At 45.5% G+C, this 17,172-nt stretch overlaps 1 protein-coding gene across 4 annotated transcripts in view; it reads left to right on the top strand.

The window, feature by feature from the left end:
- The window catches only part of SPTBN1 (spectrin beta, non-erythrocytic 1), a 220,518-nt gene that overhangs the window by 168,671 nt on the left and 34,675 nt on the right, over positions 1-17,172 (top strand). For all 4 annotated transcript variants that reach the window (XM_032177256.2, XM_032177257.2, XM_032177260.2 and 1 more), the window contains 10 exons: positions 3,049-3,161; positions 3,966-4,153; positions 5,143-5,260; positions 6,784-6,942; positions 7,905-8,207; positions 10,066-10,219; positions 10,906-11,776; positions 11,864-12,001; positions 12,828-13,584; positions 14,529-14,731. In XM_032177256.2, the coding sequence (XP_032033147.1) occupies positions 3,049-3,161; positions 3,966-4,153; positions 5,143-5,260; positions 6,784-6,942; positions 7,905-8,207; positions 10,066-10,219; positions 10,906-11,776; positions 11,864-12,001; positions 12,828-13,584; positions 14,529-14,731 (3,004 nt within the window). The remainder of the gene's footprint in view (positions 1-3,048; positions 3,162-3,965; positions 4,154-5,142; positions 5,261-6,783; positions 6,943-7,904; positions 8,208-10,065; positions 10,220-10,905; positions 11,777-11,863; positions 12,002-12,827; positions 13,585-14,528; positions 14,732-17,172) is intronic.

Here is a 17,172-nt window from a genome sequence, read left to right as displayed (position 1 = left end):
TTTTGGTTTGGGAATTTTTTGAGGATTTGTGGAAAGGATGACACACAAAAAGGCCTTGAAAGATGAATACGATTTAAACAGAGTCTGAAGGAGAGCGTGTGCGGGCAGAGCTACTAGCATGAGCAAAGGTGCAGAACCAGGAAAGAGGAAGGAATACCACTATTCCCTACTGTTAGTGGATGGGATCTCCATAGGGGCAACAGGCAGCAGGGAGTCATTGAAGGTTCTTAGCAGCTGTGCTCGAAGTAGAAAAGTAGAAAACCTGGCATAGGCTCTCAGTGAATGCCTGTTGGCTGACATTTATCCGAAGGTAGCAAGCAGGGTGGATGGGGATGGGTGGAGATTGCAGGCAGGGGCCTTGTTACGAGGCTGTGCTTTGCTAATGAGCAAGTAAGAGTTTAAATGAGGAAGGCACATTTGGGAAAGGGGAGTGTAGGGGTGGAAGGAGCAGCAGTCATAGTCCTTTCTTACAGCTGCATCCCATTCTCTGCATGGAACTAATCCCTCTTTACTCTGTGAGTCCCTGTGTAACTTGGAGCTGACCTGTTTGGAGCAGTCCCCCAGCTTGTAGCTGCCTTGCTTAACAAAATCCTAATTCTGGGTTTCATTTCAACGTGAGCTCTCATAGGAACTTTTTCTAATTTTGAGAAGCATTTAAAATATCAGGATTTGTTTGTAGTGCTGGAGATTTATAGATCCTCTCAGCTGTGAACAAATATTAGAGAGGAAAAAAACCATGTGTATGTGAGTGAAAGTTTAAAGTTCTTTTAAATATAGAACAGGAAGTTTAACTCCCCAAAGGCAGATCAAGGTCATGAGGCTGGCAGCAGGCTTCTTGCTATTTTCCAATGCATCAGATTCACTGATATGTTGGCTACAGGAAGCTGAGATAAAATTATCTTTGTACTAACCCATTAAATGGTTTCTCAATATAAACAGAAAACTAAAATTCCTTGGGTTTCGATAAATCTTCATGCTTAACCCCTATCTTACTATGGGAAGGAACTTTTCCTTAGCCCTAGTTCTTTGTGCTTTGATAAAGAACATTTTTTTCCCTATTGCAGTGACAACATTTTTTAATAACTTGCTCATTAGTTAATCTTTCAATCACCGCCCAGTATGAAAAGGGGGATTGCTGTTCCCCAGATCTCAAGACAAGAAGCTAAAAATGGCAGCTGATTTCACTTTTGTCCTGTGGGTTTGATCTTGATTATTAGTTGTCCAGGGCTCCAAAGAGCATCAGTTAAAATATACTTGTAGACAAGTTAAATAAAAAGTTTTACCTTCTCACTTCTTTGAGTTTTGTTGACATTTTGTGTTGATTAAATTGGATACCTACACTGGCATTTTTTTCTGGCTGTCCTCCAGTTCACTCTCCTTTGTGCACACTTTGACGGGTTGAGCAGACACAGGAGCCCTGGGGTAGGGAACAGTAGCTGTGATTCTGGCCCTCACCACCACTGGCTGCCTTAGTGACCCTGGGCAGGGAGCGTGCCAGCATTGTGTCCTAATGTTCTCTTGTTTAAATTAAGAGAAACAATTTTGCTCCATACAAGGCTGTCAGAGGTGGCAATAGGAATGGGGGCGTATTTATGAATGTATATTGAAAAAGAGCCTGGTAATACCTGTTGAGAGCTGTCCTTTGTGTTCTCTTCACAACCTATCCCAAGTTGAGTGCTTTACTCAATATTGCCAAACTTCAAAGACTTGCCATTTTAAGTTGTTTGTTCCTTCTCTCAGTACCTATTTATTGACCACCTGCTTTATGCAGGACAGCACAGTGGGAATGTGGTAGGTGGAGTGGCATAGGGGCTTGCCCGGACAGGCTTCTACCCTTGGGGACTGAATTTTGTAAGGCAAACAAAACATACATAAAAAATCATAACCTGGCAAAAGGTGGACTATGTGTCCATACAAAGCCCCAAGGGAATAGAGGAGGGAGACAATAATATCAGCTTGTAGGGATCATAAATGGTTGTATTGGGTGGTAACTTTTGAAATGGACCTTGACGGATAGTAAGAAAGTTATGGGGTCATGAAGGCCATTTCAGACAAAGGGAAGTCATAAGTTAAGGAAGGCATATTGGAAATTATGTGGTGTGTATAGGTAATGGTGAATGGTCAAGTTTGATTCAGAGATACAGTGCTAACTGCAGTGGCTCTCATCTGCAATTTCAGCTACTTAGGAGGCTGAGGTGGGAGGATTGCTTGAGCCCAGGAGTTTGAGGCTGCAGTGAGCTATAATCATGTCACGGCATTCTAGCCTGGGTGACAGAGTGAGACTCTGTCTCAAAAAATTTAATAAGGAATACAGTGTCTGAGAGGTAGTAGGCTATAGAATTTAGAAATGTCTAGAACAATGCTTGACATTTAAAAGAAGCCAGGTGAATATTTGACAAATTGATGGAAAAAAGGGAAGGAAAGTTATAGCCAGATTCTAGAGGACAGAAGCGCTTATACTTTATTGTTCAGACTGAGTAATTTTGAGCTAGGAGGAACTGTGTTCACAGCTGTGCTTCTGGAAGATCAATCTGGTTGCACTACGTGAAGGAAATCGAGTAGTAGGGAAAGCTGGTGGAGGGAGCCATTGTTATGGGGCTGGTTATGTGACAGGATGGGTCTGAACCGTGAGTAACAATAAGGATTCCATAAATAAGGGTCATCCCAACTCAGACTCAGTGACTAGCTGCTGGATGCTGGTAACAAGGAGATAAAGATATCCAAAGACTGAGTGACGGGGGGCGGTGCTGGTCCTGTAGGCAGCAATGAGGACTCAAGCAGAGCTAACCCCGTATGGTAGTAGGGCAAGGAGAGGAATTAGTGTGTCTGTGGAACGCGTTTCATGAATATTCACATAATGGGGAATCAGTGAGATGGTTTTACCCTCATTATCTTTGTAATTAATGCGCTGATGGCAGAACGCTCAAGTACAAACACGAAGACGCTGCACAGTTCCATGTTGACCAGCAGTCGTTGCATTTGTTCCTGCTGCCTGAGTGGGGCACAGTAGCATGCAACACACTGAACAGAGTCTTCTCTGGGTTACAGACATCAGCGTGGACCATCCTGATGAGAAGTCCATAATCACTTATGTGGTGACTTACTACCACTACTTCTCTAAGATGAAGGCCTTGGCTGTTGAGGGAAAACGAATTGGAAAGGTGAGCTCATGCCAGTTTTGTGAGTTGTGAGACATAATTAAGGTTCATTGAGCCCTCATTCGCCCATGCACTCATAAAGTTTGCCAGTCTCAATTTGTAGTGGACTCTCCAGATGGTAGGGAAATCAGCGGAAGCCTCTTCATCCTGAAGGGTAACGAGGTGGGAGAGGTGGCTACCATATTTAGGAAAGGATCTGGGGGCTGTCTCAAACCCAGCAACATCTTTCTCTTCAACCGCTCCAGGAAATTGGGTATTGGAAATCTGATCGAGTTGCCTAATGTCATGGGTGTGACATCCTACTTAACACAGTTGAAAAGGCCCCAGCATCGTGCTTTTTACTTCTCATTTGGCTGATGTTCACCTGCCATGTTTTCAAAACACCTCAGACCAGATGACATTGTCCTCTCAATGCAGTGAAGTCAAAAATTAATGGGCATTTATGGGACAGGATCAAGCTAAATTGAGCCCTTTTTGTTTCGGTAGGGATTTCAGATGTTAGGCTACAGAAATCATTCAGAGTCTCTTTGCTTGGGGGTTGGGAAGTTACAGGACCAATTACAGTTAAGCTGTCATTGCTGACAAATAATAATCACAGTCTGGGCCCCTCTTAGCAGTTGGTTCCTTGAGTTAAAATGCTTGTGCCCAGGTGCAGCTGAACTGTTTCAAAGCCGGTCAACTGTTTCAGAGCCAGCCAAACTGTTTCAAAGCCAGTCATTTTGTGTACATGCACTCGTATAGGGTTGCAATGGTATTTAACTTACGGAGCGACGTGATCTTTTCAGTTTTTCTGTCCCTTGTTTACAGGTGCTTGACAATGCTATTGAAACAGAAAAAATGATTGAAAAGTATGAATCACTTGCCTCTGACCTTCTGGAATGGATTGAACAAACCATCATCATTCTGAACAATCGCAAATTTGCCAATTCACTGGTCGGGGTTCAACAGCAGCTTCAGGCATTCAACACTTACCGCACTGTGGAGAAACCACCCAAGTAAGATGCATATTGTAGTGTGATCATTAATATGGAAAGACACCACTTTAGCCAACAGACCCCTATGTTCTGATTTCAGTAATCTCATCACTTAACTGAATGACTCTCAGTAGCGTGTCCTACTCCTTTTCATCTGATTCTGTGTTGCTGAGATTTATGATAGATCATGCTCTCTCTGAGCCTTTCCCAATAGAAATGTGCCATTGACATACAGGATATATGAGAATTCTAAGAAATGGTACAAGTCCCCAACCCCTTATCCAAAACCATTGTGCCTAGTGTGTTTCAGGATTCCATAATTTTTGGATTTTAAAAAAACAGCACAGCTCATATGTTGTATAAGACCCCAGATGGGACTAAGGCAATAGCCCATAAGCCCAGTAAGTATCTGTAGCAAAATGTGTAAATATTCACATTGCATTAGATAAAGACAATAAGTAATTTCATAACAGTTCAGATCAGGTTTTGTAACCCCAAAAAAAGTTTGATTTTTTTCATATCTTTTTTAAGTTCATAATTGTTGAATAAGGATTGTACACCTTATCTATTGCTTACCATAGTTCCAAAGTCATTTTTTCTTTTCTGAAAACTCAGTTGCATATATCTTGGTAAGGTCTCTAAAACCCATTGAAAATTACATTAGGTAGACATTTGAAATAATCCGTGTTGAATGCATTCAGCTACACTGAATGAATGAAGTAAGTCCATTGTCCAGGATTTGGGGTTTAAACCTTGATTGAAGTGAATACAAAGAGTATTGCATGCCCTTAACACCCTCAAATATAAGTGTCAGCAACAACAAACAACCACAAAGAAATTCCACGGTTTGGTATGTTTCAAGGTTTGTAATAGCCAATAAGTAACCTACTGATGTCTCTTTGACATGCATTTCACATAAGTCAGACCAGAGTTAAATGGTTTTTAAAATGCATGACTGTGTGAAATTTTTTTTTCTCCAGTACCAAATGAATGTTTTCCCCTGTGTTTAGATTTACTGAGAAGGGGAACTTGGAAGTGCTACTCTTCACCATTCAGAGCAAGATGAGGGCCAACAACCAGAAGGTCTACATGCCCCGGGAGGGGAAGCTCATCTCTGACATCAACAAGGTAAAGTGGATCTGGACTCTGCATGGGCCCTGACCTCCTGGAGGCTTCAGGTTCTATCACTAGGTCTCGACTGCTAAGAGGACAGGAGACTAGAAGCGGCTGTCCCCACCTGCTGAATTGACAGTTGGCAGCTGGTGCTCAGGTGTGGCAAAGGACCAAGCAAACAATGGTACCGAGCTAGGCTGCTGGAAGCTTCAGGGAGCAATGTTAGATTTTATCAAACCAGCTTTGGCATAGGCTATATACCTTGCTACTCAGATACGTATCACTTTACTTCTCATCTGAGGCAATTGTTTCAAACATCTTTAAATTACAGAAAGGAGAAATTAAAACTTTGTTTCATGTGTTTGGAATCATAGTAGTTGTGGGGCTTAGGATGTTGGCTTCTTCCATTAGAGATGCTGTCAAATAAGCAATTTTAATCATCATGCCTATTATGCCTGCAGTGATAGAAATTCACAGCAGGCATTATTTCCAACTAGAAAGAAATTTGAAAAAATCTAGAACTCTGGTCACTTGTACAGAACTACATTCCTTTATGCTGTTCATTAAAAAAAACTTTTTTAATAGAGACAGGGTCTCACTATATAGCCCAGGCTAGTCTTGAACTCCTGGCCTCAAACAGTCCTCCCACCTCGGCTTTCAAAGTGCTGGAATTATAGGTGTGAGCCACTGTGTCTGGCCCCACTTAGATTCCTTTGAGTGGAATGTTTGATTTTTTTTTTTTTTTTTTTTTTTTTTTTTTTTGAGACGGAGTCTCGCTCTGTCACCCAGGCTGGAGTGCAGTGGCGCGATCTCGGCTCACTACAAGCTCCGCCTCCTGGGTTCACGCCATTCTCCTGCCTCAGCCTCTCCGAGTAGCTGGGACTACAGGCGCCCGCCACCAGGCCCGGCTAATTTTTTGTATTTTTAGTAGAGACGGGGTTTCACTGTGGTCTCGATCTCCTGACCTTGTGATCTGCCCGCCTCGGCCTCCCAAAGTGCTGGGATTACAAGTGTGAGCCACCGTGCCCGGCCTGATTTTTTTTTTTTTAGGTGAAGAAATACACTTCATAGGAATGAATTTAATATGGACAATAGGTCAGGATTTTGAAAGAAATTTCAGATGTGTAAATTTTTTAAAAGTGGCTCAGGGTGGAATGAATGAGAAATTCATATGAATTCTTAGAAAAATCGTTTATCTTTTTTATATGATCAAAGCTATTTATAAGATAATTTATTTCCTCTTAAAGTAAGAGATTTATAATTTACTTTATATTGCTTCATATATACAGTTTTGTTTTCCAAGTACAACACAGAATCTTTAGATTTAGATGACGGAAGAGCGTTCCCATGAGGATACACTGAGAGAAAAACCCGTTTTTTTTCTCAAGGCTTAAGAGTCAATGAGGGTGGGAATGGGATTTCCCATTCAAGTTGTCAGGTCCTTTTGAGAAATACTAGCTGTTGACTGTAGCCATGGAAGTTTCCTTGAACACTGCAGGAAACTGTGTTTGTGTGTGTGTGTATTTTCATTTTTGTAGGCCTGGGAAAGACTGGAAAAAGCGGAACACGAAAGAGAACTGGCTTTGCGGAATGAGCTCATAAGACAGGAGAAACTGGAACAGCTCGCCCGCAGATTTGATCGCAAGGCAGCTATGAGGGAGACTTGGCTGAGCGAAAACCAGCGTCTGGTGTCTCAGGTTCTGCTCTTGACATTATTAAAAAGACTGTTCCTGGGGTAATCTAGAAACACAGACCATCCCCAGGGGCATAGGGCCAGAGGACAGCTGCTTATCAGCATTCATTATTCTGGAGGAACTGTCAGGTCACCTTGGCCACTTCCCATGAAGAGGATGTTTGTAATTTCTAATGTACACTTCTATTTATCTAACTTTTCATAGATTTGGAAGCAGCTCAAGCAGAGTTTGTTTAGAGCCATTGAGTGTGTGTGAACTGTTCACATTTATAATAAGTTCTAACAGTTTCTGTCTTTTCTTTAATCTTTGACCAACTAATCCTATGAGGCAGTTAGACTGGTTGTGAAATAAACAAAAATGGCTTGCTTTTCCACCTGGCTTGATATAAGCTATCACCTGCTCTAGCTTTTCAGTCAGGTACTAGATATGAGCTGGGCCCCTCTGCAAAATGAGCAGTTATTAGTTTGCTTTGAGGAGGGCATCTAAGCTCAAGGCAGAGACCGGTGGGGTGGGGGACTCAGGAGTCAGATTTAGCTTTAAGACCACCAGGGATTAATGTGTGCTCAAGATTTCATGTCTGTTCTGTTTCCTTTTGGGGGGGGGGGGCAGGGGGCGGGGGCGGGAAATGGGATTTTTTTTTTGAGGCAGAGTTTCACTCTTATCATTCAGGCTGGAGTGCAGTGGCGCCATCTCGGCTCACTGCAACCTCTGCTTCCCAGGTTCAAGCGATTTTCCTGCCTCAGCCTACCAAGTAGCTGGGATTACAGGCACGTGCCACCACACCCGGCTAATTTTTGTATTTTTAGTAGAGACCGAGTTTCACAATGTTGGCCAGGCTAGTCTCAAACTCCTGACCTCAGGTGATCTGCCTGCTTCGGCCTCCCAAAGTGCTGGGATTACAAGCATGAGCCACTGTGCCCGGGTGGATTTTTTATTTTCCTTCTTTTCATTCCGTTTCTCTGTAGGACAACTTTGGGTTTGACCTTCCTGCAGTTGAGGCCGCCACAAAAAAGCACGAGGCCATTGAGACAGACATTGCCGCATACGAGGAGCGTGTGCAGGCTGTGGTAGCCGTGGCCAGGGAGCTCGAGGCCGAGAATTACCACGACATCAAGCGCATCACAGCGAGGAAGGACAATGTCATCCGGCTCTGGGAATACCTACTGGAACTGCTCAGGGCCCGGAGACAGCGGCTCGAGATGAACCTGGGGCTGCAGAAGATATTCCAGGAAATGCTCTACATTATGGACTGGATGGATGAAATGAAGGTAAAACCTGACTGAAAGGAAGGAGGACAGAGCTGATCCAACCAGGGCTCTCTTTTCTGGGACTCATTCACTAAACCGCTACTTACAGCTGTGTGCCTTGTCTAACTGCCCACCTGTACAGCTAGAGAGGAGCCACGTCACCCATGGAAGATTGCTAGCTCAGGAATTAAATGAGACATGAGGTGTGAAAAAGTTGTAAAGACCAGTTCAGTAGCTAGAGCTCTGTTTCTATGATTTAGATCTAACTTAGATATATTCCAGTATAGAGAATCAATCACATTGTGGTTTTCTTTATTTTTAATTTTTCAGGGTTAAACTAACTTACCGTTTCATTGATCTGTGAGTGAGTGGTACTACTTTGGGCAAGGATCCTGGAGAGGTGGTATGGGGAGAAGGGAGGAGTGTTAGGTGCCATGGACAGAGGAGAGGTCAGGAACCAGGCAGCCAGAGTTCTGATTGTGAGTGCCTGAGTTGCCTAATCCTCTTTGAGCCCTCTTCTTGGTCTTTAAATGGAGATTGTACTTACTATCTACCTCATCCAGTTATTGCAAGGATGGAATGCGGTAGTACGTGCACAGATCATAGGATGGGCTGGATGGCAGGGGCTGGTCATGCCATTTATTGACTGCTCTTAGCATAGAGTTCCAACCTTTCCCCCTTCCCAGGAAGAGACCTGCTATCATGCCATGGCCCTGTACCTGTTCATGTCCTCCGATGCAGGCCATGGAATGCTCAGCCATGTCAAGCAGTTCTCCAGCTGGGAGGCCTTTAGCCTTGTCGATAGAAGAAAATAGGCCAGTTTTCAGACAGTCCCATGAAGCTTCCTTTGTCTGAGCCCACTGTGTTCCCAAGCTTGACCTTATGCAAGAGATTCCCTTCCCAGGATATAAGCTGTCATCTGTTGCCTACCTCTTGGACTGTTCCTGGCAGAGGGGCAAGGTCATCTGATACCATCAGTTTTCCCTCCTATTTTTCCAGATTTACAATGTTCTTAGGGTCTGGTCTCCCTTGACCTCTCAAAATAGAAATGTTCATAAAATGTAGCAGAGAGGGACTTTTCATTTTATAAATCATGATGCACATTGTAACTCAGTTGGTCCAGAGACTTCCTCAGAAATAAGAGTGAAGTAGAAATCTCATCTGGTGAGGATGTAGAATGAGGCCACCAAATTTCGCTGGTTAATGGAAGAAACAAGAAAATATCAGTGGGTTCAAACTTAAACCCTAGAAGTTGCTTGGGGTCTACTAAGCAAGACAGCCACCTGACCCTGCTCTCCTTATTGGTTTAAAGATGTGGCTTGTAAGCTTTTCAAGTAGATTCTTTTCCCATTGATTGTGTAAGTATAGTAGAGGCATACCAGTAAGCTCTTAACAGAGGAAAAACATTCACTTACAGGCTCAGCAACTTCTAAAATATTTCTTTCAACTTTGAAGTGACCAAGCCTATCACCTTTATTTATTTATTTTTGAGTAGTTGTTGCAGTTTCTTCTTGAAGGTTTCTTCTTGAAGCTCCAGTTTATATTTTGGAATCTTTCATACAGCACATCCGCCCACCCCCACCCCTGCTGGCCCTCACCACCTTTTTCTTCTGTTCGGCACTTTTTAGTGTAGATTTGACTTGCTTATTCCAAGTTTGGTGATCCTTAGTTTGTGATAGCTCTCCTGACTCAGGCCTTCAGGTTTGATTTGTTTTGTTCTGGTTGGTTGGCCATCATCTTCCCCTGAAGGTGTGGGGTCCACGGCAGACTAGAGGGAAGGCACAGCTTCATTGCTGGCTCTCTGCTTGTCCAAAGATGATGTGATGCTGAAGTCAAGGCTATAGTCACAGATGTCCATTTGGTTGCTTCTTGTGCACAGGTGCTAGTATTATCTCAAGACTATGGCAAACACTTACTTGGTGTGGAAGACCTGTTACAGAAGCACACCCTGGTTGAAGCAGACATTGGTATCCAGGCAGAGCGGGTGAGAGGTGTCAATGCCTCCGCCCAGAAGTTTGCAACAGATGGGGAAGGTAAGGATGGCCCATTCCCAGCGTTACCTCCGGGTCACCAGAGATTCATATTTATAGAAACACAATGGGGCTTTTGAAGTTACTGTGCCACTATACATTCCTGCTGGGTTTGTCACGGAAGCATGAGATACAGTGGAGTGGCCTTCTGAACACTAACTCCGTCTTGTTTTTCTGGAATTGATATGTTCTTTCCTTAAATACACAAATGCTGCTTTGCTTTGAGCGGCTTGATGTTTGGCAGTGAGACTTTGCCATACCTCAGTCTCTCTCTGGCCATGCACCTACACCCTGGTGTGGCTGTTCCAGCAGCTCCTGGCTTTCACAGCTGGTTGCACATACCTCTCTTTGGAGGATGTTTAGAATGATTTGCTTATGCTTCGTGTATTTCCTAGAAACAATTATATGCAACTGCCTTTTTCATATGATTCAAGTGCTTTCTTGCAGGAGGATGATCACTGTGTCTGCGGTTTGACCAAAAAAAAAAATAATGTTTATCATTGCCCTCACTCCTGTTCTAGTCAAGTTATTAGAAGTTGTTCCATTGCGTTATCACATAGCCCTGCATTTAGATTTAGCAGTGAGCTGGTAATCATAAGAATATGGGGTGTAGCTCACTGCCTGCCAGTGAGCCTGCACCCATGCTGAGCTCCCTCACACAGCTACATTCCTTCCTTGATGTTAAACAGGTTACAAGCCCTGCGACCCCCAGGTGATCCGAGACCGCGTGGCCCACATGGAGTTCTGTTATCAAGAGCTTTGCCAGCTGGCGGCTGAGCGCAGGGCCCGTCTGGAAGAGTCCCGCCGCCTCTGGAAGTTCTTCTGGGAGATGGCAGAAGAGGAAGGCTGGATACGGGAGAAGGAGAAGATCCTGTCCTCAGACGATTACGGGAAAGACCTGACCAGCGTCATGCGCCTGCTCAGCAAGCACCGGGCGTTCGAGGATGAGATGAGCGGACGCAGTGGCCACTTCGAGCAGGCCATCAAGGAAGGCGAAGACATGATCGCGGAGGAGCACTTTGGGTTGGAGAAGATCCGTGAGAGGATCATTTACATCCGGGAGCAGTGGGCCAACCTAGAGCAGCTCTCGGCCATTCGGAAGAAGCGCCTGGAGGAGGCCTCCCTGCTGCACCAGTTCCAGGCAGATGCTGATGACATTGACGCCTGGATGCTGGACATCCTCAAGATTGTCTCCAGCAGCGACGTGGGCCACGATGAGTATTCCACACAGTCTCTGGTCAAGAAACACAAGGACGTGGCGGAAGAGATCGCCAATTACAGGCCCACCCTTGACACGCTGCACGAGCAAGCCAGCGCCCTCCCCCAGGAGCATGCTGAGTCTCCAGACGTGAGGGGCAGGCTGTCGGGCATCGAGGAGCGGTATAAGGAGGTGGCAGAGCTGACGCGGCTGCGGAAGCAGGCACTCCAGGACACTCTGGCCCTGTACAAGATGTTCAGCGAGGCTGATGCCTGTGAGCTCTGGATCGACGAAAAGGAGCAGTGGCTCAACAACATGCAGATCCCAGAGAAGTTGGAGGATCTGGAGGTCATCCAGCACAGGTGAGCAGGGCGCTGCCAGGCACTGGCCTGTTCTTTGTGACCACCAGTGGCCCAGGAGGTGACCACCCTGTCAAATTGCCGTTTCAGATTTGAGAGTCTAGAACCAGAAATGAACAACCAGGCTTCCCGGGTCGCAGTGGTGAACCAGATTGCACGCCAGCTGATGCACAGCGGCCACCCAAGTGAGAAGGAAATCAAAGCCCAGCAGGACAAACTCAACACGAGGTGAGCATGCAGCCAGCAGCGTGCCGGCCTCCCGCGTGTGGGGCTGGGGAGGGTGAGGTCACTCATCGAGCTTTGCTGTTGGGAATTTCCCACATGGAGTCATTGACATTGCAACACTGATGTCATGGCATTGGCACCTGCCTTTTGACATCATTGTTTTGTAAGAAGTGTCTCTCAGGGCAACATCATTGGTTGCAGGAGGATTATCTGAGCCAGCCCAGCACCTGCCCCTCTCCACACCAAAGTTAGGGCCTTGGTGTGGCCTGTGTCCAGTGTAGAAGGTATTAAGATGACACCTGTGCTATCCATTTTAAAGTAACTTCAGGAACAGGGCTTTAGCATGTTTAACACTTAATTTGCCAATGAAAGTCCTGATTGTCAGGGCAGACCTTTGTTCTGGTCTTACCTTTCTGTTGAGTAAACATGTTTGAGTAGGTTGTGGCAGCTGGCCCCAGTTTTGAAGGTTACCATCAGTCTTAGATTTGGAAAACATTCGTTAGGTAGAGTTCAGAGATGTGTAAAATGTGTGTTGCAGACATGAATTAATTGACTCTGGGAATGGATGTGTTGTAATTGCTCACATTGGAGCTCTGTAACACATTGCTCTTCGTGACAGGCTTTTTCCAGATTTACATTGCATCCCTGAGCCATTTCCATTATATTTGGTGTTCACAGTTTGAGTGAGATGATTTTCCAAAAAAGCATGTAGTCAAAGCAAAGATGGAGAAAACAGATAAGCAGAATTAACCTATCACTGTTCCTTTTGCAATCCAGCCATGGTCAGTCTTCCCTTTTTCACACTCGCTGTCTGCCCCTGCGCTCACAGGTGGAGCCAGTTCAGAGAACTGGTTGACAGGAAGAAGGATGCTCTCCTGTCTGCCCTGAGCATCCAGAACTACCACCTCGAGTGCAACGAAACCAAATCCTGGATTCGGGAAAAGACCAAGGTCATCGAGTCCACCCAGGACCTGGGCAATGACCTGGCTGGCGTCATGGCCCTGCAGCGCAAGCTAACCGGCATGGAGCGGGACTTGGTGGCCATTGAGGCAAAGCTGAGTGACCTGCAGAAGGAGGCGGAGAAGCTGGAGTCCGAGCACCCCGACCAGGCCCAGGCCATCCTGTCTCGGCTGGCCGAGATCAGCGACGTATGGGAGGAGATGAAGACCACCCTGAAAAACCGAGAGGCCTCCCTGGGAGAGGCCAGCAAGCTGCAGCAGTTCCTGCGGGACTTGGACGACTTCCAGTCCTGGCTCTCTAGGACCCAGACGGCGATCGCCTCGGAGGACATGCCGAACACCCTGACCGAGGCCGAGAAGCTGCTCACGCAGCACGAGAACATCAAGAACGAGATCGACAACTACGAGGAGGACTACCAGAAGATGAGGGACATGGGCGAGATGGTCACCCAGGGGCAGACCGACGCCCAGTACATGTTTCTGCGGCAGCGGCTGCAGGCCCTGGACACTGGATGGAACGAGCTCCACAAGATGTGGGAGAACAGACAAAATCTCCTATCCCAGTCACATGCCTACCAGCAGTTCCTCAGAGACACGAAGCAAGCCGAAGCCTTTCTTAACAACCAGGTAAGGTTTGTTCCTGCCTTTGCTTCCTTTCCGTGAAAGCAGCCCTGGCTGCCTTTTGAAATGTTTTGGCTGGGGCAGCTGGTTTAAACCACACCTGTATGGAATTATATGGATAATTTAGAGACTGATTTTTTTTTCCCATACTCTTAAGGCATTGAAATCCACCACATTGTAGGGGACAGGAATTGAAGGTTGCCATAGGAGCTGCTTTGCCTTACAAAGTACTGTTCGATTTCAGCTGCCATTGAGGATCTCTTATGTGTTCGTAGTATGTCCTCATAATTGAGGTATTGATCCAATTTAAAAGATACAGTGAGGGCCAGGCATGATGACTCACTCCTGTAATCCCAGCTCCTGGGGAGGCTGGAGCAGGAGAATCACTTGAGCCCAGGAGGTCAAGGGTGAAGTGAGCCGTGATCGTGCCACTACACTCCAGCCTGGGTGGCAGGGTGAGACACTATCTCTTTAAAAAAAAAAAAAGTACAGTGAGGATTTTTTTTTTCTTGAGACCAGTCTGTCTTCTTGCTCTAGAAGGGTCAGGGACTTTACCTGAGGACACAAGGCAGAGATTAGAGAAATAAAAACAGCTGAGGATAGTCACCAACTTCAGGGCTGTTACTGTCTCAGAGAGTATGAAGGGTATGTTGCTGTTGGCTTGATAGGCACGTGAGAGGACCCTTGAGGCTGATACACAAAGCTTTGATTCCTTTCCTCACTCACTCTGGAAAAAAAAAATTTAGAGCATTTAACCCCTGAGGGAAATTCGGTCAGTTACAGTGTCCCACTGGATTTTTTTCTTCCTAACTTTTAATTTGATGTGATTTAATTATTTCATGTAAGTGTAATGAAGAAAGTGTTGTGAAGTATGTTGCATGGAAATGTAGAACACAGGAAAATGAGATCCTTCATTGATCTGCTACGATTTGTTCGTCTTTTTAAATAAGGAGTATGTTCTGGCTCACACTGAAATGCCTACCACCTTGGAAGGAGCTGAAGCAGCAATTAAAAAGCAAGAGGACTTCATGACCACCATGGACGCCAACGAGGAGAAGATCAACGCTGTGGTGGAGACTGGCCGGAGGCTGGTGAGCGATGGGAACATCAACTCAGATCGCATCCAGGAGAAGGTGGACTCTATTGATGACAGGTACGGTTTTCTGAGGTTCTTAAGGGAGCCTGCCACCTTGGGGCTCTCAGACTTCTGAATCATTGGCCAGAAGCCCTTGGGAGTTTGTGTATAAATTTCCCAGTGGGCAGAATATGGGCGCCCAGCAGAATTTCATCTATTCATACAGAAAATTAGTGAGCTGTGCATGACTGCCTGAGAATGTGGGTCTGGTGAGACATGTACAAGTGTCCACAAAAAGAAAGAAAGCCTGAGAAGCCAAGCTAATTCTTAACCAAGGACCTGTAAGAGCCGCAGTGCGGCATCGTGATCGGGTGTAAGCCATGCCCTTTGAGGACTGACACACGCTTGTGTTACCTGATAGGACCCCTGGCATCAGGTATTCCCAGCCAGGCCCATGTTCCCCTTCATCCATGAGAAAGAAGCCTGTCAGGAGAGTGGGAAGGGAGGGTGAAGCTTCTTGTTCTGAGTACCTAGCAAAGCCACAAAGGAACATTACCTGGACTTTTTTAGAAAGTTGGCTTGGATAGTGCTGTAATAGGATCTTTTTCATGATGTGAGGTAAATAAGAGCAAAGGTTATTTTCCTCTTCTGCCAGGGCATCTCCAGGATTGGATACACTTCCTTCATTTCTTGTTTAAAATTTTTTTTTATTTACTTGTGTGTGTGTGTGCCTGAAAGATTTCCTCCCTGGCTGGAGGCCAATGGACTCCGTTTGACCCTAACTCTTTGACTCACTCCTTACTGTTGTCTTGCCCCGGTTACTTAAGTTGGAGGTTGGGGCAGATCAGGGGTTGGATGCACTAGCACAGGCCAGTCTGGGCCAGCCACTGGATCAATCATAAGCCCCTGTTCCAGTTTGGGTTAAATTTAAGGGCTTGCTGTGAGACTGATGTCATCAAAAAACAAGCCCTCCCTCTCTGCCTCTCTTCTGGCCTTCAAGTGTGTTGGAAAGGAAAAATACTCTTTTGCTTACCACATCCAAGAGGGTTTCCTGGGACCCCTGGTCAGGATGACTTAAAATAAGATGGGTGGAGAGGGGATTACTCTGTTTCCAATAAGTATTGAGCTCCTGTCTTTACCACTTCCAATCTTTTTTTCTGAGCTGATTCCAAGGCTGAACCGCATGTTCTAGGATGGTATTGTGGAATAGAGAATAACTTATATTAATTATAATTTTATATCTGTTGCTTTTAAAACAGCTGCAAAAAAGAAAAATAAATCCACCAAACCCTCCTTAAATGAGCATGAGAAACAACAATTGGGCAAAGCATTCTTAACCTAGGGAAAAAGAATTTCCTTTTTTTGTAATATTAACTCTGAGTATTTTGTAAATAAGATATCCTGTGTACTTCCATGTTAGAAGCACACAGCTGGTTTCCTGCAGGCAGGCTTGGCTGTTAGGGACGTGTGCATTCAGGCAGGCGTGTAGCTGCCTTGCTGCTTCCTCGGTTTCTTTTTATGTCCCCAGTGCTGCAACTGCACAATGCTGTTGGAAGCAGATGATGCTGTCAAGACTCCTGGATATGATAAAACGTTTCAGCAGCAGCAGCCCTCAGTTGTGGCTTAACCTTCCTTTTGCCCTTGACCAGGAGCCTGGGCTACTGGTGTTCCAGAGCTTCCTTAGGATTCCTCAGTTTTAAAAAAGAAACGTAAAGATAACCCTGTACTATCAATAAGCATGGTAAAGATGGAAGGAGGGAGCTTCCCGATGACCTGCCATCAGGAGAACTACATTTTCTTATTTTTCTCCATTGATGTTAACTGAATTCTGATTTCACTTGAATATCCCCAGAGGCCCACAGAACTGAAACTGACCCTAGAGGGTACTACTTGTCTGTTATGAAAACACACACATCTGTGAGTTCCAAGTGTTGTAGGAGCACAAGCTAAGTAAACATCTAAACCTTCAGATCTAATCCCCGCTCCTCGAAACATCCTGACACTGGTGAAGCGATTCTCCTAGAATGTAAAGTCATTATAATGTGCTTACGTTCAGGAAATCTCCTGAGCTGTTGAAACGAAAGAGTACCAGAACAAAGACACTGACTCTAACAGATGTGGGTGGGGCATGAGTGGCCTTCAAAGTGCCTGTGAGTGGGAAGAGACTGTTCTCAGCCTGCCCCAGGGGATGTGAACAGGGAGGGAGGGAGCTCCTGGCCAAAAGGGAAATTCCAGCCACAGCACAGTTCATGGGGAGCAAGGAACAGTATCCAGCTTCATAAAGCAAGACCCTGTCTCACACCGGAAGACAGGCTCAGAAGTTACCCAGCTGTTTCACTCAGGCACCTGGGGTTCTTGACTATTCACAGAAACCAGAACACCCGCATCTGCTTCGTGTGATGAGGGAGCTTTTTTGAGTCTTATTACAGGGAGAGAAAGTGAGAGATGGAAAAGCACTCTTAGGACTGTGAAAACTACAGTCTAGTTTTGGAAGGTCCTCCTCAGGCCCTTCCCTATAA

This window comes from Hylobates moloch, unplaced genomic scaffold (genome assembly GCF_009828535.3).
Source record: "Hylobates moloch isolate HMO894 unplaced genomic scaffold, HMol_V3 SCAFFOLD_15, whole genome shotgun sequence".
Taxonomy (NCBI): domain Eukaryota; kingdom Metazoa; phylum Chordata; class Mammalia; order Primates; family Hylobatidae; genus Hylobates; species Hylobates moloch.
This window is presented reverse-complemented; position numbering and strand designations above follow the sequence as displayed.